The 17,360-nt window shown below is 37.1% G+C and overlaps 1 protein-coding gene across 1 annotated transcript in view; it reads right to left on the bottom strand.

Moving 5' to 3' along the window:
* PIK3R3 (phosphoinositide-3-kinase regulatory subunit 3) overlaps positions 1–16,820 on the bottom strand; it is a 44,250-nt gene extending 27,430 nt beyond the window's left edge. The window contains exon 1 of the mRNA XM_088154421.1: positions 15,970–16,820. Within this exon, the coding sequence (XP_088010547.1) occupies positions 15,970–16,075 (106 nt within the window). The 5' untranslated portion in view covers positions 16,076–16,820. The remainder of the gene's footprint in view (positions 1–15,969) is intronic.
* Positions 16,821–17,360: the final 540 nt, after the last annotated feature.

Raw genomic sequence — 17,360 nt, 5'->3', positions numbered from 1 at the left:
GATCCAATAGCAAATAACCTGCATAATTTGTTACTTGGCTCCTGAGCTATATAAATATGTAGATACCTTAAATGCAAATTTGCTGTGATCCTAACTCGCTAATCTCTCTCAGACATACTACTTTTTCCAGATACAGTAATCAACCTCAGGACCAACCAGTTCTTCTCATTCCAGGCAGAAGCCAACTGTACAACTCTGATTAGTGGCCTTCTTGACAATTACAAAGCCACTGCATTCAATGCAGTATCATAAGGTCTTTCTTTCTTTCTCTTTCTTTCTTTCTCTTTCTTTCTTTCTTTCTTTCTCTCTCTCTCTCTCTCTCTCTCTCTCTTTCTTTCTTTCTTAGGAACCAATTTATTTAACTAAGATTTCTTTCCTGCCTTTTAAGACATGTACCTTCTGAAGAGGGTTTCCAAACAACTGGCAGGTCAATATAATAAAATTGCAAGCTGTAACATAAAACTTTAAATAAGATGAAAATAGATAACTGAATATGCCTAACATTGGGGGGGGGACTATTTATTTAATATCCCATACTTTAGCAGGAATGTCTCTCACTGCAGCATACAGAACAATAAAAAGACAGTCCCTTCCCTCAGGCTACAATCTAAAAATATATTCATCCCTAGGATGAGGGGAAGGAGTGAAGCAATATTAGTGCACACTCAGAGCCAAGTAGCCACATCATTACACAAAACAAAACTAAAGGAAGAAGGCAAGATAGATATTACATGCATGTATAGAAACATTTGCTATTTGCTATATGGAATCTTACTATTTTATTCCAAATGAACGCTTGTAATATAAATATGGCTGAGATATAAGCTGAAATCCAATTGTCATAAAACATATTTTGGTTCTCCTTTTCAGAATATTCTCCAAGATGTTACTGCTTATAATAAGGAAGCCAAAGAAAGATTGTACTTTCGGCACTAAAAGATACCCCTAGAGAACATTTTCACTGTTCTCATTAATTTGCAGTTGAAGAACCCCTCTAATTGCTTCAACCAATTCTGAAAATCATTAATGAACCATTATAGGTTCTGTTTTTTGCTTATTTTTTTCCTGCAATATTACTATAGTAGCATCAAAAGAACGATACCCGCATTCCTCTGCAATTTTTTGGGAGCGATGGAACAGTGGGACAAAGCTTCTGTAGCTTCATTTTTCAGACTTTTAAGACAGACAAAATCAATTCTTGATAGTACTGTAGCAATTTTTTCAGCTAGGTCTCTTCTATTTCTCCACAGTCTGATCATCAAAAGTAAGAGTCACACACCACAAAAAGTGGTCTAAAATTAATGCTATTGTACGTACTGCCTCTACCAGTTGAGAAAGGTAGAAAAGCAGAAGAAAACAAATAGCCCTGCAGCACTGTTTCCCTCAATATGTAGAGGAAAAGGAACTGGGATGCAACCTTTATTTATTATAACCAAGCATGTGAGTAATGGCACATTTGCTGCCATATGATACCAGAAAAAGTAGCTTCTTTTCTGTTGTACCAAACATTTTAATGAATAGCACCTTCTTTCTACTGAATTCAAGTTGCAGCCCCTTACCTCCTTAGATTTAGATGAATGCAAAATCACAAGTAACATTCTCTTTATACCTGGAGGCTCCCCAGCAGTTTTCCAGCAGGATGATTCAGGATTATTGACTAGGAAAAAACAGCTTTATAGTGTGCTACATTTAAAGAATGATGGCTTTTATCATGAAGCAGGTGATCAATTACTTAAGATTGGATATAGAAGTTGCCTAAGCCAAATTTGTATAGAGTACTGACAGGATTTCTCAGCTTTCTAAATGAGTATTTATAGCCAGTGAGATAAATAAAATAAGCTTTCGAAAAGTTATTTATATTCTGATTTTTAAAAAACTTTTCCTTGGAAAAAGAGCTCTCCTTTCCTCTAATAGAGTTAGTTAATTCCCATCTTCCAGAAACTCAAGGCAACATATATAGCATTCTGCACAATAATTACTTTGTTTGATAAGCTGGATTGAGATACAGTGATAGGCCCTAAATCAATACACATGTAACTTTTGCTAGCTTCCATATAGCATCCATGCTTTGCTAAGACAAAATAAAACCCTAAAGAAATAGTCTGGTCAGTAACATAATGTGAATGCTTTATGCTGATTAAAAAAAACATGTATACCGAAAAATCCCATAGTGATACAATTCACCTAAGGAGATCTTATAATAATTTTGATTTGGAAAAAGACTACTATTTTCTGGAAACTGTTAGATCATTTAACTAATTTAACATTCTGAAGCTAGCAGTGATTAATGAAATATACTATAGTTCAGTAGATATATGTGTACAAATGTAAAATAAAATAAAAAATAAAATTACCTTATTGTCTAGATTAGTCTTCCTTTAGTTCTCAATCTATCCACATCCACAAATAAAAGTCAAATCTATTACAGGTTACTCAGTTAAATACTTGGAAGGTGAAGTCAGACAGATGTTTGCAGCATAGGGCTGTGTATCTCACCACAGAGTCCTGCACATGAAAAATCAATAGGCTGTCATGTCCAGCCACAGGGGTGTGAGTTTTGCCAAAACCTGCTGCTCTTGATTACCTTACCACAAAGAAAAGATATCAAAGACAGGCTGTTTTATTAGGGCACACTGGTTATCTATTGGTATATTGAAGAAGACATAATGCCATAAATGCCATTTAATTTCACTCAGACTAAAATCTGAGTAAAATTTGTAAACTTAATAAAGTAAATTGAGTGTGGCCAGAAGTAATACATTTTACAAAAACAGACAAACTGGTCCAAACTGAACCAAATTAATGGTTATTTTTCCAGAAAGTTGTCCAGTTATAACTATTCTGATTAACAAATAGCATAACACATAGCTATTTCATTACTATGAGTAAGATCACCAAAGTATAGTTTGCCAGCTTCAATTTTGCCACTGGAATTTCAAAAATAAAAAGATGAATCTAACAGATGCACCAACTATCGTATCTCAAGTCAAAAACAGAAACATTACAGCTAACTATTAAAGGACCTACTCAGTAAGGAGCTAAATACATATCTATGCTAAGATACAGAAGTGCAAACATACATACCTGACATGCAACTAATCCCATTATGCCAACCACCCATTATGATCTACATGTTGATGCACAACTGACCCAAAAGACCCACAATGCAGCACCAAGATTAATACTGCATTTGCTCTTCTGGCATGTGCATGATTTCAGAACAGTGTCAGAGATGGGCTATCCCCTGCTACATCTCTGATTTGAGAAGTACAGTACTTTGTAACCCTTCTATTTCTGTGGTGTAAGAAAGAAGTTTGAAACAATCCCATTATCTTTTAACAATCCCACAGAAGGGAATTATGAAATCCAGCACAAATCAATATGTAACTCCACAATATCCATCAATTGTTGCTAGAAAGCCTTTAAGCATCTTAAAATTACATATTTTGTTCAGCATTCTACAGTCCATCCATATTGTAAATATTCATTTAGTATGTTTTAAAAAATGACACAGCTAAAACTTTAAAATTCCTTCTTCAATTTTTAGGATCTAAATTTAATAGGATGCATTAAGTCTACAAATCATAGGAAGCCAATAGTGAAAATACAATTGCTAAGAACATAGTCAATAGCATTCTGAGTGTTGTAGTCCTGTCATATCGATAGTAGATATGGAAAGCTATTCTATGACAGCTTGGAAAAAATGTTGGGAAGGATCACATATAAATTCTTAAATAATGTGAAACATGTAGACCAATAACCTCTCACATACAATTATCTATTCTTATGGAGTACATAAATAATCAGCCTCCAAACAAGTGGGTACCGTATATAACCATAAATTTAAGAACGCAATCATCTTTACATAGTGGTTTGAAAAAAAATAAATGGCTCCAATATGATGACCCATGCTAGAAACACTGCTGATTCAAAGACAAATATATTAGTAAAATAATAATTCAGACAGTTCAAAAATGCCAAGCACAAGGGAAGCAACAGATACACACAAAGTGCAGAGAGTTCACTTGGAGTACGGTATAAAATATGATAATCAGACTCCCCAAAATGACACAAATCCTATCAGTTGTATGCTCAAGCTCTACTACTGTGCTTCTCCCTAGTATCCAATGATTCAGATAGCTTTCCACTAGAAGTCTTAATACTCAGAAAAAAACCTTCCTTTTCAACTGTACTTATTTTCTACTCATTATAATTTCAGTGTTACTTTCCACTAGAAGTCTTAATACTCAGAAAAAAACCTTCCTTTTCAACTGTACTTATTTTCTACTCATTATAATTTCAGTGTTACTTGCGGCTATAAACATCAATAAGTACTGCTTCACATTTAATCCTTGGTTTAAAAATCTTTGCCAGTAAGAAGGAAATTGACTTCTGAAACAGAATATTAACTATAACAATGGCTGAAGTGTTCTGCAGCAGCATTATGCCACAACTATAATGTGTTTATGTATCATGTTCTCTTTCTATTAATGTTGGAGAAATTTACAACAAAACTATGAAGTCAGAATATTTTGTTTTAAGTTGAGTTGAAGGAAAGATAACAGAGAAAAAGCATGTTTCACAAACTTTCATTATCTGACTAAAGAAATCTATAAAGATCAAATTCAATGTATGTAATCATGATTCACACCACAGAATTTTAGCAGATTGGGTCATCTGACAACCATATGAATGCTACTGAATACACACATATATACTTTACATTGTGTTCTCTGTAGTTTATGTGGACTCAGCAACTATGACATCTAATCTTCACACATCTAGTAAAGTTCTCTTCACAAAAGTATTATTCTTAGAAAATGATAACACCTCTGCACAACATGCTTTTTTTCCCAACATTTTTTTACTTAACAAAAGCATGTTAAAACCTTCATTCTATAATTCATTGGACAATCAAAAAGACATTTTATGAAGTCAGTGTGCTGTAGCAGGTTTAATTCCAAAATTTAATGCAACAGAAAACAGTTCACTAATGCAAAGTTTGTTGCTAAAGTAATTCAAGTTAAAAAGAATTTTGCCTTTAACGTCCACTGTCAATGTTATAATGTCTAAGCTTTGGGGAATAAAAAACTGTGGAATAAAATTATCTAATCATGCTACTAGGCAATATCTGGAGATGGGAGAAATATGCCCCTGCATGCTTTACATACATTTGGCAGGCAGATGTACAAAATGAAGAGTTATAAGAAACTCAAAAGAATGCAATGACAACATTTCAATTGATCTAAAAGTACTGTCTCACATATTTGATTTTTCCTTCATTAAAATGGTTACCCTCTTTTTTTTATGTGCATATATTTGTCTTGTAGTGGAGGGGGTTAAGCATCTATATACACTTTTGATTTTAATTCGGCAAGATTAATGAATTCTGCTGCCTTCATGTCTGAAGTGCTATCAATCAAAATGTGGCCAGCTTAAGATTTTAAATCCTATGTTGATAGTCTAATTTTCAATTGATAAGTCTTCAAAACAACAAATAGACTTTGACAGAATCCGACATATATTGCTATCCTATGGTATAGAAGGGTCACTAGCTCTCTTGTCAAAGATATAGTAGACAGTCTCCCAATATGTGTTCATTTTACTGAAGGCTGTATGTCGGCGTGTTTCAGAATACCATTCAGATTGCTGTAGCTGTGCTCTGGAACTGGCTGAAGATTTCATGGTGGCAAGGGTGGCAGGCCTAGTCCTAGTGCCTTTTGTAAGGGAAAAAAAATAACTGGCCCTCAAAAGGGAAGGATTTCTGGAAGAAAGAGAACTGCTTGGAGGTTAAAAGAAAGCCACAAAAAGCCAAGAAATTAGAAGAAACTGTACCACAATTGTAGAAAAGAAGGCTACAGGACTCAACACTGTAAGATCTGGTTGACTAAGAATATCCCTAAACATATTAAACACTACTCTGATAAGGAGCCAGTGGTCCAATGGCTGCAACAATGAATAAAGCCCTCAATAAACTAAAGGACAAAAAGGTAACCTTTTTAAAAGGAAGTCTACAATGTGAAATGAAGGGGCACCATAGTGATGGTGATGGTCACTTCATAGTGGCTGAAACTGTACCTAATCTTATAGAAACCAAACATCAAATGGTGATTGCGATAGCCAAGTGTCATTAGAAGTATTTTTAGAGATAGGCTGTTTCCAGTTTTAATAGAGACAGGTATGTGGTTAAAGCTGTGTTTCTCCCAAGAGAAAGTGTAAAGATTTTGAGTTCAGAGTCCTGACCTTATCTGATAGTGAGAGCACCACTCTTACTATCAGGTAAGACTAGAAAGGGTTTTTTTTTGAGAATGGGAGAGAGTCCCAAACTGCCTTATGACCTTATCTCAAGACCTCATTAAAGAATTTTAATGACCCCCACACTAATTTCTCAGAGTTACCCAACCTGTGGCTTATTTGATGCACTTGAAGATCCACAGAAAAGTCTAAGTAAGAAACCTGGAAGAACCAGAAGGCACAAGAACAGAAGCGGGGAATAAATTGGACCACCACAGCAAAACTTTCACTCTGATCCTTGGAATCAAGGAAGAGTTGGAGTGAGACTCCCTGGGAATTGCAAGCTGCTGTTCCTACCTTGAAAAAAAAAATCTAAACTGAAGCAAGATTCCAGGAGAGAGGAGGTTTTTTAAATCAGAAAAACCACATTCTGAAAGAGGCTATGTTAGTACTGCTGCTTGAGTGCCAGGCACTAGTCTTATGGCTAAGGCATATGATTCCTTAAGTCAGGCATCAAAGCCATGAATATATGTATATTATTTATTTATTCATTATACTGATTTATATAGCTGCTCATCTCACAATTGCAACTGTGACTCCCTGTATAGTTTATATGCTTTGGTGCCCGGGAAGATTTGTGGATGTCAGCTGATAATTCTGATAGATACAAACAATGCAGAAATGGTGCAATCTTGAGTACTATGTAAAGCCCCAGTGAAGGTTGTTCCCTTTCAGTGAAAAGCTATGGATCTTTATGAAAAAGTCAAAGAAGATTCAAGTTCATTCTCAGAGTATGTAATCAGGTTATCAGGTACCCAGAATTGGTCCATGCCAGGCAGTTTGGATGGCATTGTTTGAATTGTTCTTGCAGATTAGAATGTGCAAGGAGCTGATTACCAATCAAGGAAAAATTTAACTAGTCAAGTTATTAAACTCCTTTATAAAAAATAAGAGTAAAAGGGACCAGTACCATGTACATAGGAAAGCTTTAATCAAATATAAATAGATGTAATCAAATACATTATTAGGACCAGCTCCAATGGGCACAGGTGGGATTCACCTTTCACTTGCTTACTGAGAAGTACCAATAGCTTTCTTAGATTTCTTTCTCTTTGTATTATTATATGCTTGACAGGTCAGAGGACCTCTCCAAATGGTCAGAGACAACTGGGAGGAAAATCCCAAATCTATCACAAGTGCTACCAGGTACATTTTGAAAATGCAGGAGACTTTAGACCAAATCAGAATATGAAAGAGGGGGCAGCAGAAAAACTATATCAAGTCCACAGACAACAGGATGCTATATGAGTGAAATACTAAGTTACGAGATTTCCACCTTGGATATAAAGTATTGCTTTTGCTTCTTTCTATCACAACTGGCAAGGACTCTTCAACGTTATATAGTGCACTGGGTCTAAATTATGAAATATTCATGCATGGAGGATGGCTATCAAAATAAATCTGGTATATTAAACATCTGGAAATTTCTAGGAATGGTGGCTGGTATAGACAGTTCATCCTTAAGTTCTCAGATAAGATGCTCCTCCCAACTCATAAATCAAAATCAACAAAAGTGCAATGGACTAGGGCATGTGAAGAAGTGTTCAGAATTTGAAACCCACCTTCGATCAAGCTCCAGTACTAAATGTTCCAATTCTTCACAGCTCTTTATACTGTAATGAAGGTGTATGCTTTGGAAGTGGGAACACTTGAGTAAGTGCCACCCAATAAGCATAGCCTGATAGTAATCAGCCAGAAGTTACTACCAAGAGAAACTAGATGCTCAACTACAGAGTGTGAATGCATAGCTATTTAAAGTAGGCGGTGGAATCACTATTTAGCATAAAAGCCCTTCAACCATCAGGCTCTGAGATGGCTGCAAGCCATGCAATCAACCAATCCATGGCTCACATGCTTGTCTTTAGCAGTTTAACTCTATCAGTTCACTACATGACCCAGGTAAAGAAAACGTGGTGGCAGTTTATTTGTCCTGAATTAAAAGAGAAGAGTGCTGCCATTTATGGTAGATAAACTTTATTAAAAATAACTAAACTACCAAATAGACTTGTAATCCATACTTCAAATGAAAGGAGATACATCTCCAAAAACCTTGTAACCAATCTAATGAAGAAATGTTCCAAGTTCCAAAGACAAGTTCAGCTGATACATCCTTCTCCTATGTACTAGTCTTCAGTAGCCCATACCACTGCGTTATTTGGGAACTAAGGAGAGGATAATGTGGTAAAGAAGAAGCAGCAACTTTGTCATCAGGATTTGAAAATAAATGTTGACAGGATGAATCAGCTAGTCTTCTAGTTGTTGCATTATAAAAGGATAATGAGGGAAGAGAAATATTGTAGAAAGACTTGCAAAAAGTTCTGTCCTTGGATTAGAAGAGAGAGAGATAAGATTTTTGTTTCAAGGCCCAAATTAACAGCCAGGAACACAGGAAAGCGGAGGAGAGCTGGAAGATACTGAGAAGCTTCATGTTGTGAGAGAATAATTAACATCTTTGCAAATTAATGGCTAACAGCCAAACAAACAGAGTTGCACATCTGTGAGCCTCCCTCAGAAGGCATATCTCCCTTGCAGGAGCTAGCATCTCTGCAAACTATGGGCAACTAAACATCAAACAGATTGGTTTGCTGAAATTCCAGTGGCTTTAACTTCAAATGGAGTTCTGCATAAAAAACTAACTTGAAGTTCTAAAAGTGAGGAAACTGACCTCTGTTTCTAATATGAACATTTTTTTGTTTGTTTAAAGCAATTATTTTAAAACTAGTACTGAAGCTTTCAGAACCTGGTTGTGCCCTCTTGGGAGAAGGAAGGAGAAAAGATAAACCCAACTTCCTTCTTAAAGCCTGGCTGGGGCCATTGTTTATAAAGCTTACACAATATTTGAGGAAACTCCTAGTTCTACCTACCACATATCTGCGCATATGGTATTTCCAGTTTGAAAAAAGCCTTTAAGTGAAGAAATGCCAACATGTATGATAAAATAAGGAGCTCCTAAACTCTATAAGCAAGCTATAGTAGTATTTTTAATCAACAATCAATTTCTTTGCTTGGTATCTTTGAAGATTTTTCTTCAAGAACCTGTAATCAGCACAAAATAGCTGTTTAAAATTTCACCATTGGAAATTATCTATGAAGACTATAGAAATAAGTCAACAATTGATATTATATTCTGGCATACAAAACAGCAGCAAATTTGGACCAAAACACTGAAAAATGTGGCCATTAATATTTGAAAAGGCTTTAAATTTATTAACCCCTAATTTGCAAGTATTGTAAGTCAATAAAATGTGTAAAAAAAAAATAGCTATTTAGTTTTTCTCACTTATACTAGTAACTGCAATACATTATTTCAAGAAACCCTTTATTAAATACTAATGAAGCAAGATAAGGTATTTTGGCAATTTAAATTGCCAAGTCCATGCATTTATTCTACAGTATTTAAAATATTTGTATACCACTTACTTCCTGTTTAAAAAACAAAGACTCAAAGCAGTTTATGGAGACAATATGGGCAAAACTTCAATTACAATAAAAGAGTAGACAATACTGAACTTAGATGAACATTTCGTATGTATAGGAACCTTCCAGAAAAAATAGTCTGCACTTCTATTTAAATATATAAGAGAATTAAGGATAAGACTATCAGAAGTTACTAGTCATATTGTCTCTACTTTCACAGGCAGTGTACCTCTACATACTAATTGCAGAGGAATACAACTGGGAAAAGACTAGTTTGTTTATGTTAGGCTTACCACAGACATGGCTAATTTCTGTGGGATTAGAGTGCTGGTCTACAGATTCCTCTAGTCTAAACAAAGCTTTTTCTTAAGTTCAATTCCTGGTGACTTCACAGACATGCTCACATAGTTTTCTTGGCAACAGTAAAGAAGTTGTTTGCCACTGCTTTCTTCTTGGGTTTTTTTTTTTTTTTACTGCCGCATGTAGTCTACAGCTCAAATATATCCTTATGGTCTCCCAACCAAATCTTAATCAGGTCTGATTACAGTCAGCTAGTTAAGCAGATCACATATGTGTGAATAAGATAAAAATGTTACATTTTACACGGGAAAAAAAAGGGGTAATGATCTGCTGGGCTGCTGAGAGGGTTCCAGACTCCAGGAAGTGTGAGGAACTTACAGTTAGGTTACGAGGATACCGATATTCGATCCTTGCAATAATTGCCTCTGAGCAGATTCTATTAGTTGACTGTGGGATTCTTTATGGCAGTGTTTCTCAACCTTGGCCACCTGAAAATGCATGGACTTCAACTCCCAGAATTCCCCAGCCAGCTCAGCAAAAACTGAGCACATTTATGCTGGCTGGGAAAAAATAGTCTGCACTTCTATTTAAATATATAAGAGAATTAAGGATAAGACTATCAGAAGTTACTAGTCATACTGTCTCTACTTTCACAGGCAGTGTACCTCTACATACTAATTGCAGAGGAATACAACTGGGAAAAGACTAGTTTGTTTATGTTAGGCTTACCACAGACATGGCTAATTTCTGGCTGGCTGGGGAATTCTGGGAGTTGAAGTCCACATATGTCAGAGCTGCCAAGGTTGAGAAACACTGCTCTATGGTATTCAGAAGACTTCCAGGAGATGAAATGACAGAGGTATGCCTAAAGTAATGCTCATGAAAAACAAGGACTGAATACATCTGACCTGAAAGAGATCACTTGAAGAAGTGAAACCCTTCCTCAAGAGGCTGCCCTTAAACAGCCAAGATGGACAATTTCTGCCACATTCCCAATCTTCCCCTTAAAGGAAAGTGTTGGCAACAACAGAGGTCATAGATAAAGTAGAATATCTGGATCCCTTTCAGTCAGGCTTCACACCTGGACATTGGATGGAAATTGCACTGGTTGCTCTTGTGTATGATGACAGAATCTGGGTAGGAAAAGTACAATCCTTTTGGTCCTCCTGGATTTCTCAGCAGCCTTCAATACCATTGACCTACATGGGTTGGGGTCAGAGGCATTTTTCTGCTCCTCCCTAAGTGAGTAGCTTCAGTCAGGAGTGGGGTAGAAGAGAGGCCAAACCCTACTCCAATGTGGGGTACTCTAGGGTTCAGCCCTCTCTTTCATATTGTTTAATATTTACATGAAGTTGCTAAAGAGGCCATTCTCTTATTAGGTGATGTGTCACTAACAGACAGATTATATGCAGCTATATTCCACTCCATCTTTAGCTCTGGACAGGTTTGAACTTCCCTAAGTGGAGATGATCTGCAACAGGGGTCCTCCTGAACTTGCAGCTCCTGCTGGAACCACAAGCAAAAAAAGCCTTTGCCCAGCTTCAGCGTACCAGCTGAAGCTGTTCTCAGAATGGGAAACACAAGTAACAATATTTCACATCCTTTTCACCTTGTACTTGGACTATTACAGTTCACTCTATATGGGTCTACCCTTGACGTCCAGAGACTATAGCTGGTGAAAAATACAGCTGGTCATGGTTAGTAGATGACAGCTGTTACAGCCATGTTACATCTTTAATATGGGAGCTACACTGGTTTTGTTTCCAAGTGCAATTCAAAGTGCTGGTTATTACCAATAATGTCTTGTATGGTGTCGGTCCTGGGTATCTTTGATACCACGTAAAATCTGCTCATTCAATTTCAACAAGCAGAGCTGAAATTGTAACACCCTGCCATTTGGGAAAGAGGTAGAGTAGGTTAAAGAAACAATATTTCTTGAAGATGGCTTTCAACTTCTAGAATATTTTGTGCCCCCACTCTTGAAGTTGGGATGGCTCCCTTCCTGTTAAAATTCAGGAAGGCGGTTAAAATACTGTTTCATGTAGCGTTCACGGAATAAGCTTTATGCTGTATCCGAGTTATGGGTGTGTTACCTGGTGAGTTTTTATGACAGAGTTTGTTAATTTTTTGATACTGATAACTGATCTTCTGGTTCAATAATTATTGGTTTGTATTTTACCGTATTTATTTTATTGTACTGTTGGAAGTTGCTTCGTGTCAGTGCTTGAAATGACATACCATTTTTGTAAATAAGTAAATTATATTATCAGCAATGCAGACTGCTGTTCTTAAGTCATGCATTTTTTTAGTTCACTGAAATGAGTGGGGCTTCTCTATCAGGACTAGATGCATTGGATTTCTTATACATCCCCAAAATCTTCAATTAAAATACACAAGTTTCACCTATTAAAAAAATCTTGGAAACTACTATTGGGCCTACATCTTTCCAGTGCTACGTTTCACAAACAAGTTCTACAGTACTGTAGAAGAAATCAACAATAAGGAACATTATAATAAACTTCTTAATAAAAAAAGATGAAGTTCTCTTAACTATAAGAATTTAAATCCAATAAAGCCCTAGTCAGGTATTACCTAAAGGGGAAGGCAATGATCAAGCAGAGAAATGGGGCCATTTCAAGTAGTCTACCCCTAATATGCCTTCCTCCAGTGTTCATGATTACAGCATACATGCAGGTATCAGAGGAACAATTAATCAATCAACACATCAGGGGTGGAATTACTCAGTATATCCCTGTTCCCCACTCATGTGTTGCATTAACCAGTTTAAATTGTGCTTGAACAAGTCTTAATTTTAAAAGATTTAACATGTTGTAAAGGATCAGGATTATTTAAGCACAAATACCCTATTCTTACAAATAGTAATGATGATTACTTCCAATATTATTTTCTCTATCCTGTTCATTTACTTTTGATTTTTCTTTTTTTACACTTATGCACCTAAAAAAAGCTTTTAGGGTCTGCTTCTCATTTTTCCATGAACTTGCCTGTATTAACTATTCAATAATTTAGTAAACATTCAGCAAATGAAATGCAGGATATAGTGTTCTTTCCTGAATAAGTCAAATTACATGCTAAGCTTTAGTAAAACTATTCTATCATAAATCACAAACTTTTTCTAAACAAATCAGTGAAATGAAATACATGATTTTAGGGTCTGGTATATACCTCATAGGAAAACAACATCTTCTTGACAAAAGCTCCCCCCCCCCCCACCGCCACCAAAGGCAACAGTATAGCTCTACATTCACAAATAGAAGTCTTGTTAAATCAAAGCTTAAATGAAAACTTGCATTCAACAGGCAAATAGTTAAATCCAAATATCTTGACTGTAATGAACTTTTTGAAAAAATATGCACATTTAAAATTCTGAGAGCATATTATAGACATGTTCACAAATGATTGACAGGGGGTGGGGAGTTTGCCTATTCATTAAATAGCTGTAACAGTGTTCATTATCAGCCACACAACATATATTTACCAGAACAGAAAGAAGTGAAGTTGCTCTCTGCACTCCTATTCCCCTAACCCCCCAGAATGTTCCCTATCCCTCCAACTTACCTTTGCCTTTTTTTTGAACAGGTGGGCATACTTCTGAACAAAACACTGAGCTGCACTATCTTTTCTATTTCCTCTGAATACCTACTGGGCCTATGAGGAGCTCAGATAAATTATTATAAACAAATACGATGCTACAGGCTGGTGCTTCACATTACAGTATGCCAGTGTCCCATTTTTAATTAAAACAATCTAAAAAATTCAGAGAGCACAATGAGCCTGGAGGGCATTAAGAATATGCCTATAGGCACACATATACCATGTTGCCTATCAGAACTGCAACAATCCACCTAATTACCTAGCATAAGAAGTACCTTGAAGAACCATGTTATTTCGCACAACCATAGGATTGCTGCATACACATGGAACCCGCAGAGAACACAATTTCTTTAAAACCTATGGAACAAGTTACCTGTCCTCATGGATTTAATGAAACAAGATAAAAGTCTGATGAAGCATCAAAATTTGAGTGGGAATAAGGATTATAATGATTTGCTTGCTCTATTCTTAGAGGCAGTATTACCTGTTCACAGCTAAAAATATGAACTTATAACTAGCATTTTAATTACAAGCTGTTACATTCTGTTATCTAAACCAATATTATCCTTAAAACATCTTAAAGTTGGAGTGAACACTGCAAAATTGTCCCATGCAGAATCTGCTCCATTTGCATTATTAATTCAAAGAAATATAACTTTTTCCCCTCTAGAGTGTAAAAAGCTTGTATCCTAGAAAGACTGTAAATGTAACAGTCTAGCTTTACAATGAATTTTAGCTTTGTTGGACTGCTTAGATGCACTTAGCTATGCATTGGTTCACCAAAGTGACATGCTCTTGTTTAAAAAGTGAACATTTAACTTAAATGGAAAGACACATTAAAAATAAGGTTTAAAATAAAAATTTCAAGAGTTTTGAGAGTCTGGGTTATCCTAAACTTCTACAGTACCTTATTTTGTTACCATACTGTACCACAACTTCTATCAAACTCCAAATATTAATAAAACAAAGATAACAACCTGTAAAGTTCATGGAATGCAAGAAACACTGAAAAACTGAGCACATTTAGTTTAGTGATTATCAGAATTCTTATACATGATTATTCGTAAGAAAATTCTACTTAATTCAATGGGATTCCAACACTGAGACTATAATCCTGTAATAATGAAAGAATCACAGTGGCAGTTTTTCAGTATCTAGAAGACTACTCTAAAAAACAGAAAATAATTTATTATAAGAATCAAAGAAGCTTAAACCTCAGAGAAAATTGAAGCAGCAGCTTTATAAACTTTGGATGCCTGAAAATGCTCTTATTATCATGCATTCATCAATTAGGCTTTCTTAGTAACCTACTGAATGCCTTTCTCCAGAGATATGAGTGAAGGAGAAATTAGCATCATCACCATGGTTAAAGTCTAAAGTATAATGCTATTACATCTGGTTGACAAGGATGATTTCTGCTATTACTTTTGCTTTACAATGTAACGACCTCCCATCTGCACAGGGATGAGCAATACCAAGTAATGGCAAGAGTGGTTTCTCCATTTAAAATTTTTCAAAACAAAAACATTTTCAAAAACAAAAATGATAATGTTTAAGAAAACGTATAGATATATTTTTTCATACTGAGGATTTCACCAAAGCAGAAGCTTCAAGCACTGTGAAACTCTCACAATCATAATTCTAAACACATCACCAGAGAGTCAACTAACCTCTGGCTCCTCTTGTATCTTAATCCTTCCTAGGCACAAAAGAAGCACTATGCAGGAGCAAAGTAAGAACAATACCTTTCAAGCAATGGAAATACTCATATTAAATTTTATAATGCCTTTACCCCTTCTAAGAGACTTAGGCTGTGATAAGATGCATGCTTACTTGGCCTTAAAAGCCCACTGAACTTAGGGGACAGATTTTCAAGTAAACAAGCACAGGATTGGACACTAGATTTTTTTTGCGAGAACCCAACATGGAACTGAAAACTAAAAGGAAAAAAGTCTTAGAAAACAGCAGTATTAAAGGTTTATAACCAAATATTTAGTTTAGTTGGCACATAAACCAACTCTTAAAGGTGGCAGGTTAGATTTCAATGAAGGTATTAACTCACTAAATAGAACTTTGGAGGACAGGAAAACTGGATGCCCTAGATTTTGGAATTTAAATAGAGAACGTTTTCCACGTTTACAAAATAAAGTCCTTTAAAAACAAGGACTAGAATAGTATAAGAGCAAAGTTTATAGGCTTCCAAACAAGCATAGCTTTTCCCCCCCTCTCCGGCAGGGAAAGCCAAAGCCTGCACCACAGGGGAGAGAGAACAATGAACTTCTGCAGATGGCTGACACTGTAAAAGCACCACGATTCTAATCCTGAACACAAAAACTGCTTTACCTGGAGGATCCATTTCGATATAAAATATCAACTCCGTGGAATACGGCATCATCACCTCCCTCCAGTCCGTATCATCGCGATCCATATCCCACACTGTATTGTACATTGTGACAAACAGGCAGGTGGGCGACGATCGCTGGGAGTTCTCTTGCCAGGTCTTTACTTTTTAAAAAATAAAAGTCTGGCACAGCACGAAATAAAGCCTAGCCTCCCAAACATGTACAAAAAAAAAAAGGGAGGGGGTACAGGAGAAACTTTTTTAAGAATAGCTCGATGGCTTCCTCTTCAGGAAAACCACTCCCCTCTCAGGAAGCAAAAGAAATGCCCCCCTCCTTTAAATTTCCCCTTTGCTTCGGGGGAATGGAGCCACTTATTTCAGCTTCTTTCGCAAATCCAAATTAAAAGATGGGGGTAGACAAACAAGAATTATTTTAAGACGAGAAAGGTCAGAATTTGGGAAAATGAAACTGCATGGAGGCAGTTGGAAGATGGGGGAGACTGTTCTTAAAAAGGAAAGTTTTAAGACAGGTCTATACTGATTAATAAGAACAACAAAACCCTCCCGATGCTCTCTAAAGCCAGCGCGCAGCCACGGCGGGGACACGCCTCGCTTCTCTACCCCCTCAGGGCAAAGCTCGTCGCCACCGCCGGTTCAGCGGCGCTGGCGTCCCCCTTGGAACCCCGCGCTCGGCGGCGCCCACTGCCGTAAGCAGCGGCTCCCGACCGGCTTCCCGCTCCACGCAAGCCCAACCTCAGCCCCCGCGCGCGCTTTGGTACTCGGCTACTCCCAACCCCGGCCAGTTTCATTTTAAAGAGGCACCGAGGGCCCCAACCGTCGCTAACCGCCTCTATGCCGGGGATAAGCCCCGCCCCCGAGGTGGAAAATGGGAGAGGGCAGAGCGAGAACGAAACCCCGCCCCCTGGCTTAACCCTCTCGTGCTCGGATGGGATATTGAGCCGAAGGGCTTCCTTTTTTTTTTTTTTTTTGCTTCTGGCGGAGTACCCTGGCCGTGTGAGGAGACAAAAGCTGCTAGTGAGTGGGAGAGTCGGCTTCCAACTTTACCTCTGACTTGCTTTTGAGATTTCACACATATAGTGCAAGTGGTAGTGATGCGAGGGAGCTATGCCTCCAGCTGGAGCAGCTGGCGAGGGATGCCCCTCCATCACTCGTCTGCGCCATGTGAATGTACACCCCCGTGCTCAGCGGTAATGCTGCCAGAATATTCAGAGATAGGAGACCCCTCTCCCAGCTCCCCCCATTTTCTTCCCAAACGGCACACAAAAGATGCAAAAAACAAAGTGTGCACTTGATTCCTGTCATGATTTGACAACGCGTAGCAAAGTAAATGGTAGGTTATCTTTCACCACATACTTCCTGCATTTTCGGTTGG

Source organism: Python bivittatus, unplaced genomic scaffold (assembly GCF_059951505.1).
Source record: "Python bivittatus isolate LINGU-HERP-01145 unplaced genomic scaffold, Pbiv_v1 ctg000700_np1212, whole genome shotgun sequence".
NCBI classification, from domain to species: domain Eukaryota; kingdom Metazoa; phylum Chordata; class Lepidosauria; order Squamata; family Pythonidae; genus Python; species Python bivittatus.
The sequence above is the reverse complement of the archived record's forward strand: the minus strand, read 5'-3'. Positions and strand labels throughout refer to the sequence as shown.